General features: G+C 40.5%; 1 protein-coding gene across 1 annotated transcript in view; it reads left to right on the forward strand.

Moving 5' to 3' along the window:
- LOC135477595 (ras-related protein Ral-A-like) overlaps positions 1-7,632 on the forward strand; it is a 29,868-nt gene extending 22,236 nt beyond the window's left edge. Inside the window, exons 4-5 of the mRNA XM_064757759.1 lie at positions 3,437-3,611; positions 6,779-7,632. Coding sequence (XP_064613829.1) covers positions 3,437-3,611; positions 6,779-6,892 — 289 coding nt within the window. The 3' untranslated portion in view covers positions 6,893-7,632. The remainder of the gene's footprint in view (positions 1-3,436; positions 3,612-6,778) is intronic.
- Positions 7,633-9,171: the final 1,539 nt, after the last annotated feature.

The raw sequence follows: 9,171 nt of genomic DNA on the forward strand, positions 1-9,171 counted from the left end.
CAACTACATTAAGATGTCTTTTAGCCATGTTACATGTAGTTTGCAAGAGCTCCCACCTTGCCTGGCTTGAACTAGTGTAACCTTATGAGACTGATTTGTCGTAAAGAAAGTAGTTCAACATACATGTGAATAGTTTCATCTTGTGTGGGTTTATGTGACATGCAGCAGTTGCTTGGAGAAGTGGGGATTACAAGTACTGAAAGTGCTGAAATGCCATAGAACTGAAGGTACATGTAGGATTTACAAGTTGTAGTGCTGGAATGCCATAGTACTGAAGGCACATGTAGGATTTACAAGTCTTAGTGCTGAAATGCCATAGTACTGAAGGCACATGTAGGTTTTACAAGTAGTAGTGCTGAAATGCCACAGGACTGGAGGCACATGTAGGATTTACATGGCGTAGTGCTGAAATGCCATAGTACTGAAGGTACATGTAGGATTTACAAGCAGTAGTGCTGAAATGCCATAGTACTGAAGGTACATGGAGGTTTTACAAGTTGTAGTGCTGAAATGCCACAGTAATGAAGGCACATGTAGGATTTACAAGTAGTTGTGCTGATATGCCATAGTACTGAAGGTACATCCAGGATTTACAAGTAGTAGTGCTGATGTAACGTACTGAAGGTACATGTAGGATTTACAAGTAGTTGTGCTGATATGCCGTAGTACTGAAGGTACATTGTACATCCAGGATTTACAAGCAGTAGTGCTGAAATGACGTACTTAAGGTAGGATTTATAAGTAGTTGTGGTGATATGCTGTGGTACTGAAGTTATGTGAAGTTTTAACGTCTCTATATTTCTAACAAGGTCTCTGTGCTACACTTACCAACTGTACCACAGTACCTGTACAGTATGTCAGTTGGCCAGTACAGCCAGGCCTCTGGCTTTCTCCTCTACCTCTTACCCGCCACATCCCCACAGAGGGACTGTCAAGTAGCTCCAGGAACAGGTGTATTTATAGCCTGCTGTATATATAGGGGTGGGAAGTCCTAGGCGGACAGCTCCCCCCATTGATGAGGAAGCCAGTGTTTACCTCCTGGTACATTCCAGTCCTGAGCTAGTCAGTGCAACTGTTGCCATCAGCAAGCCTGCAAACCTGACGACTGGGCTAGACATGGACCAGTCTGAATGAGGTGTTGCCGTGTAGGTGTGTGTGTATGTGGGGAGGGTGGGATAGTGATGGGTCTGCCAGAGACAAATTTATATCATTATACATGTACATATATACACATCAACCCCAAGATTGGACTAAAAATGGACTAGCCTGCAGGAGGTGTTGGGGATGCCAGAGACAAGTTTATGTTATTACTAGTGCACACCTCAAAGTTTAGACCCTGAGTACATGTATTTCTTGGGCCTTAACTGTGCCCCCTTCGACACCATTCAGAAGGGTCTATAACCTGAAAACCCACAGGGCAGTGCTGTATCATGTGGCAGCTGGTTAGGGCTTTGTGCTTGGGTCCTGGGTCTTCCAGTACTGATTGGCTGTTTCATGGTTAACTTAGAGGTACACAGGTCCAATATCATACTGGACATTGTTCTTGGGGCAGTGTTGACAAGAAAGGTTAGACATTGCTCCCTCTGCTTTTGTTTGTGGGACCATGTCGACAAAAAGTGTTAGACATTGCTCCCTCTGCTTTTGTTTGTGGGACCATGTCGACAAAAAGTGTCAGACATTGCGCCCTCTGCTTTTGTTTGTGGGACCATGTTGACAAAAAGTGTTAGACATTGCTTCCTCTGCCTTTGTTTGTGAGACAATGCTGACAAAAAGTGTTAGACATGGCTCCCTCTGCTTTTTGTTTGTGGGACCATGTCGACAAAAAGTGTCAGACATTGCGCCCTCTGCTTTTGTTTGTGGGACCATGTTGACAAAAAGTGTTACACATGGCTCCCTCTGCTTTTGTTTGTGGGACCATGTTGGCAAAAAGTGTTAGACATGGCTCCCTCTGCTTTTGTTTGTGGGACTATGTTGACAAAAAGTGTCAGACATTGCGCCCTCTGCTTTTGTTTATGGGACCATGTTGACAAAAAGTGTTACACATGGCTCCCTCTGCTTTTGTTTGTGGGACCATGTTGACAAAAAGTGTTACACATGGCTCCCTTTGCTTTTGTTTGTGGGACCATGTTGGCAAAAATGTTAGACATTGCTCCCTCTGCTTTTGTTTGTGGGACCATGTTATCAAAAGGTGTTAGACATTGCTTCCTCTGCTTTTGTTTGTGGGACCATGTTGACAAAAAGTGTTAGTCATTGCTCCCTCTGCTTTTGGTTGTGGGACCATGTTATCAAAAGGTGTTAGACATTGCTTCCTCTGCTTTTGTTTGTGGGACCATGTTGACAAAAAGTGCTAGACATTACTCCCTCTGCTTTTGTTTGTGGGACCATGTTGACAAAAAGTGTTACACATGGCTCCCTCTGCTTTTGTTTGTGGGACCATGTTGGCAAAAAGTGTTAGACATTACTCCCTCTGCTTTTGTTTGTGGGACCATGTTATGAAAAAGTGTTAGACATTGCTCCCTCTGCTTTTGTTTGTGGGACCATGTTGACAAAAAGTGCTAGACATTACTCCCTCTGCTTTTGTTTGTGGGACCATGTTGACAAAAAGTGTTAGACATTGCTCCCTCTGCCTTTGTTTGTGAGACAATGTTGACAAAAAGTGTTAGACATGGCTCCCTCTGCTTTTGTTTGTGGGACCATGTCGACAAAAAGTGTCAGACATTGCGCCCTCTGCTTTTGTGTGTGGGACCATGTTGACAAAAAGTGTTAGACATTGCTCCCTCTGCTTTTGTTTGTGGGACCATGTTGACAAAAAGTGTTAGACATTACTCCCTCTGCTTTTGTTTGTGGGACAGTGTTGACAAAAAGTGTTTAGATATTACTCCCTCTGCTTTTGGCCATGTTGACAAGAAGTGTTAGACATTGCTTCCTGTGCTTTTGGCCATGTTGACAACAAGTATTGGACATTGCTTCCTGTGCTTTTGACCATGTTGACAAGAAGTGTTAGACATTGCTTCCCCTGCTTTTGGCCATGTTGACAAGAAGTGTTAGACATTGCTTCCTGTGCTTTTGGCCATGTTGACAAGAAGTGTTGGACCTCAAGCGGTCGTGCAGACAGTTGACGAGACCATTTGCCATTATGAATACACCAAAAAAAGGATTGCCAGTTTAAGGCCATTCGTTTCCCCCACCCATAACATGATATAAAAAAATTAAAAAGAAAATGTCATGTACAGAGTTTCTACCAGATCTGACATTAGGGAGATTGGCAATGGTCATGTCAAATACTGAATCGTGACATTTGAGCCTAGAGAAAATAGTTACAAAAAAAATGTGTGGCAAAAGTGCTATAAAAGTTAGCCTTTGACATTTATGATGAATTAAATAGGCAGAGTATAGTAACATGTATTTTTTGATCATTTTGATCGTGATGTTGCAGAGAACAAATCTTACGAGTGAAGAGCGATGAGCACATTCCATTTCTATTGGTCGGGAACAAGGCAGATTTGGAAGAGCGGCGTCAGGTGACCGCAGAAGAGGCGCAGCAACGAGCGCAACAGTGGAACGTTCCCTATGTGGAGACCTCCGCCAAAACAAGGGCCAATGTTGATAAGGTAAGCGGGACACACAGGGTTTTGTCAGGTCTGTCCCATGATGTAAATTGAGCTTATAAATTGTTACCATGCAACCATGGTCATTTTTTTCTGTGTTATTGATTGTTACTTGTATTAAGCACAGGACAACTGCAATTTTATAGGTACATTTCACAAATCCTTTAAATGTCTTGACTGATACTTCCAGGCTTTTTATGATTTGCTGAAATCGATGAAGACAAGTAAACGGTCTCATCCGTCGGGCGGTAGTGGGCGGCGATCAGCCCCTAGACCAAAATCCAGCCGAGAGACAACTAAGGCCAAGAGCTCACACTCCAAACATGGCCATCATTGCATACTGCTCTGATGCAGCAGAGGGCAACGTAAAGTAGATTTCACTTATCCTTCCACTTCCCAGAAAATAAGCCCATTAACTTAACTTGTGACGCCTTGACGCTTATCCTGTAATTTGCTGGGCGTATACTGACCAAAGATATTTCCCTCCAAACCTGCAAGCATTGTCCCTACGACACAACAGAAAGGTGATGTATATTGACCAGCCCCTCAGTTAATGTCACCTCAGTGCCACCCTTTGACTCAAAATCCAAGAGCAATGATATGTATGTTCATGCTTATTTCCCAGCCTTACAGTGTCATGCACACTCCAATGATGCCAGTCTTTCAACTGCCCTTAACAGTTCCTTAAAACCATCCTGTTGGACATCACATATAGACCTATAGATTTTCCTCCCTGCCCTCCTGTGTATTGCCCCTCCCACACCATTGTTTGGCAATGCACCCCAAACAGTGATGATTCTTATGCTGTACTGTATATGTCAGTTGCCCATCCTTTGACTGACCCATGTGCACTGACGATACCAGCCCTTTAACTACCTAGTAGTGTTAACCCTGGCAGTAATGTAAGATACAACATACAGAACTAGGGTGAGGTTCTGTGTTTCCTACAGCCATGGTCCAGCATCGTGCTGCCTAGCAGCTGTTTCCCTGAAGCATATCCTCAGTTTCAAACCTTCAACCATGATGACGCCTTATCTTAATCCAAACTCCATCTCCAAACTCCATCTCCAAACTCCATCTCCATACTCCATCGCACACACCAATGATTCCCTCTCAACTGCTTCCAAAATGTGTTTTTTTTTTTGTCATATATATCACATACATATCACATATACATGTATATCAAGATACATAGATATTTGTGAAAGCGACGCCAGTCCTGTTATTTTACTGTTTCATTGAATTTTGTCACAGACTATTGCATTTACTTCTATGTATTAAGAGATTGCTGATGTCATGTAGAAAGTGGTTTTAGTTGTACAATTATAATTCTTTGGACATATACATGTACCTTGGAAACGTCTGCCAGCAACCTGCGGATAGGCGTGGATTCCCCCAGATTCTGCCCGGTTTCCTCGCACCATAATGCTGGTCCCCGTCGTATAAGTAAAATATTCTTAAATAAGGCATAAAACACGAATCAAATACATAAGTGTAATTATTTGGGGCTATACGTACAATTGTTGGCCAGATAGTCTCTGCTGGTGTCTGATTATGAAGTCACTCATTCAAAACAGAGATAGGCCTCGGCCAATCATCATTACCGGAATGAGTGATATATGTGTATCGTGAAATGTAGTCCTGAATAACAATAACAGTGTTATTGTTATTATGCTTTATATGTATTCAGAAAAACATGTTAAAGTCACTTCACTCCTTTAAAGGAGGTCTTAATCTTGTTTTGGTGTAGCCAGAATAATAAAATAAAAATGCGTACACGTGTAGAACAGGAAATCTTGGAAGGCTCTACCGAAAGGTATGGATTGGAAGCTCTCATATTAAAACACTCTGAAGTAAAATGGGGCAGAACTTTACAGCTATTTTTTTCTCTTTTTTTTAAAAATATTTTTAATGAACTTTGTATAGCTCCATGGTTTCTTGTCGGTAAGGAGTACAATCTGTGTTATGAATAGAACACTAAGTTTGTTCACACAACCTCCCTGCCGTTTAACTGGTAAACATGAACATTCATTCTTCAGCCATTCGTGATCAGTCTTCATGAATTGAGGACTAGAATACTGTCATTTGAAGTTCTTCGATACAATATTTACTTGAAAGGTTATACTATGTACATGTAACTTATAGTCAGCCTTCCTCTGTTTTACTCTTATGGTCTGTGGGAGGAACATTCTTTCAAAGGTTATGCCAGTGATGTTTTTGCTTCTTATATTAAGGGGAAAAAATCTCCAAAAATCGAAGCAGACATTGCTAAATAGACCACTTAAACCTATGCATAAATATACTTTCATTTCTTTTTTTATGATTTTTGTGAAAAGAGTTAAAGGCCATCTGAATTCTAAGGTGGGCTTTATGGACTATGCTATCCGAAGTTAGGAACTCTGATGTCGCAGGCAGTTTATCCAACTCTAATCATGACACCGAATGTTGGAATGACATAAGATTACTGAGATGATGTGACGTCAGAGTCCCTAGATACCGTTAGTATGGCTCATAAAGCCCACTATAGTTTTCAAATATTTAAACTCCTTTCAACACCCTTAAAAAAATGCGAAAAAATAAATTAAAGTTTTGGGGGCCAAGAAGATGAAGTTAAGCATTGGAGATATGGCACTGACGTACAATTCACTCTAAGTAGCCATGTTGTAGAACCCCTTATGAACTTGGCCAGTCACTAGCACTGAAAGCGTCATGTGATAATTGGCTATCATGTCAAAAAACCCATTAGCTCTTGATTCTCAGGGTGGTTTCTTATAGTGGATAGACAGATATTGATGCAATAAATTGGATTTTGTGTTTAGTTTAAGTGTTGAACACTTTTATGAGCAGGGAACTGAGAACGTCTGCCCGTGTCAAAATGCGTACATATTGGGCAGGATACTGCATTAACTTGTCAGGGTGATCTGGCAAGAAAACCGCCTCGGAAGAGTTATAGCTTGAAGAAAAATATAGTGACTGCATTATTTTTCAGTCAGCTTTATTGGCTGAGTTTGTTTTCACTTTAAGTGAAGAGTATCTGGATTCATTAGGGTGAGGGTTTCTGACTGACTGATGGGTTATCAGATAACGTTTAATGCATTGTGACAGCTTTTTACCAGTGACAAGATGCAAAAGAGATGAATAATCATGGTTTCTAATATGTTTTCTTGCAGGTATTTTATGACTTAATGAGAGAGATTCGCTCCCGAAAGGTTGACCGATCACAAAGCAATGGAAAGAATAAGAAGAAAAAAGAAAAAGGGAAGAGAAAGTGCATCATTTTGTAACACTGTGGACCCTATTCATACCTGTAATTAATATGTTAGTTAATCAATCTGACCTTTGACCCAGGATCCTGTGGTGATGAGATCTTTGCACAGGCTGGATTGTGACAAGTCCACTTGGTGAAGATCCAGCAGTTGCTTGTCAGGGTTCCACAGGGCCATTTGATAAGAATTCAACAGCTAACATGTATATGTACCTGACAAGGACCTGCAGTACATTGATCAGGACATGGGTGCTTGAAAAGATCTTCAAATCTGCTTGACATGTGTGATCCTGATGCAAGCAGGCCACTCTGTTGATGTTAAGCATGGTTTTGGTGGCACTACATGTACATATTCTGGTGATGTATCTGCTGGATGGGATCTTAGTGCCTGCTTACATTGTAGACTACACAGTGTAATTCTAACACTTGGCACTATGGTGGTGTTGCCTGCTTGATTTAAAGTTGTTGGTAGTTCATGTTAAGCAGACAACATAAAGTTCATCAACGTCAGATGTAAACTTCATATGTTCTGCTTGATGTAAACTTCTTTTGGTCTGCTTGATATGAATTTCACATTGTCTGCTTGACATGAGCTTCATGTTGTGTGTTTGACATGAACATCATGTCATCTGTTCTCATGAAGTTCATGTCTACATGTACTTGACAAACTCCATGTTTTGTCTGCTTCACATGAACTTCATGTCTTATTCATGTTGTCAACTTCATGTTGCCTGCTTCACATGAACTTCATGCCATCAGTTCACATGAACTTTGTCATCTGTTCACATGAACTTTGTCATCTGTTCACATGAACTTTGTCGTCTGTTCACATGAACTTTGTCATCTGTTCACATGAAGTTTGTCGTCTGTTCACATGAACTTTGTCATCTGTTCACATGAACTTTGTCATCTGTTCACATGAACTTTGGTCGTCTGTTCACATGAACTTTGTCGTCTGTTCACATGAACTTTGTCGCCTGTTCACATGAACTTTGTCGTCTGTTCACATGACCTTCGTGTCTTATTCTCATGAACTTCATGATGTCTGCTTGATGTGAGCTTCATGTCTATTCACACAAACTTCTTGCCGTCTGTTTACATGGACTTAACGTTTTCTGTTCACATGAACTTAATTTTGTCTGCTTGACATGAACTTTATGTAGTCAGTTTCACATAAACTTCACGTCTGCTTGACACAAATTTCACATTGTCTACTCGACATGAACTTCACATTGTTTGCACAACATGAATTTCATGTCATCTGCCCAACATGAACTTCTCTGCTTGACATGGTCATGACGATTGATCTCAGGAGCCTGATCCTGAAAATTCAATGAAAGATTGTGTTCTGATTTGGTCAGTTTCATAACATTGTGGTGAAAGTAAATAGGAAGTATCTTAATGTTTGCTTTTAAAGACCCTTGGTGTTGTCAGCAGGACAAGATCTTGATGTATTGGACAGGATCTCGGTGGCATCAACAAATTTCCCATTTTGTAACTAGTCAACAGTTTAGGGATATTAACACAGTTTTTGAGATGTATGGTATATTCATTGCAGCAGAAGTGTAATGGCAGTATGCTACTACCAAGTTATAACGCCCTGTTAACAGAGTTATGTCCCTTTCCACAGTTGCTTTCACACTTTTCATTCGGGTTATTCATGTGGGAAATCTGCAAGCAGAATTTCTTCTATTTTGTGTGTGTTTTTGAGGTATGTTGTGGCATATACAAAATTCAAACCACTGAAACAGATATTCCTGTTTTCTGTATTTCAGCATTTTACTTCATTGATGCTATTGTTCTTGTATGACAACGGAACCGTTCAAACATCACGAAGGGAGATAACTCTGATGTTGCAATGTTATTCTTGGAATTAGCTCCTTGCTTGAGTCTACCCAAAGTGTACATGTCATCTGTATAAACCCCAGAAATGTCTGTCAAAGAAGACCTGTACTATGAAACATCAAGTGAACAAACTATAATATGTATCTGTAGGCATAGTAGTGTGTATTGCTGTCCCATGTATGTGGTAGACCGTGGCCAGTAGTCTCCCTTGTGATTGACAATTGCAGCTCTTTGGAAGTGAAGATAGTAAAGGCTGTTTTGTGTGAATTGACACTTATGGAAGTGAAAGGTTTTATGTGACCTACTTTTAACTGTTGGGAATGCTATAAGTCAGAAAAGTAATTCACAATAGTTTTATTATTATGCAAATGAAATAGAAAATGAATTTGAATCTGATTCAGATATGTTTGTCAGACATTATGTTTGTAATGTTCTGAAAGATACTGGAAAGAA

Source organism: Liolophura sinensis, chromosome 11 (genome assembly GCF_032854445.1).
Source record: "Liolophura sinensis isolate JHLJ2023 chromosome 11, CUHK_Ljap_v2, whole genome shotgun sequence".
NCBI lineage: Eukaryota > Metazoa > Mollusca > Polyplacophora > Chitonida > Chitonidae > Liolophura > Liolophura sinensis.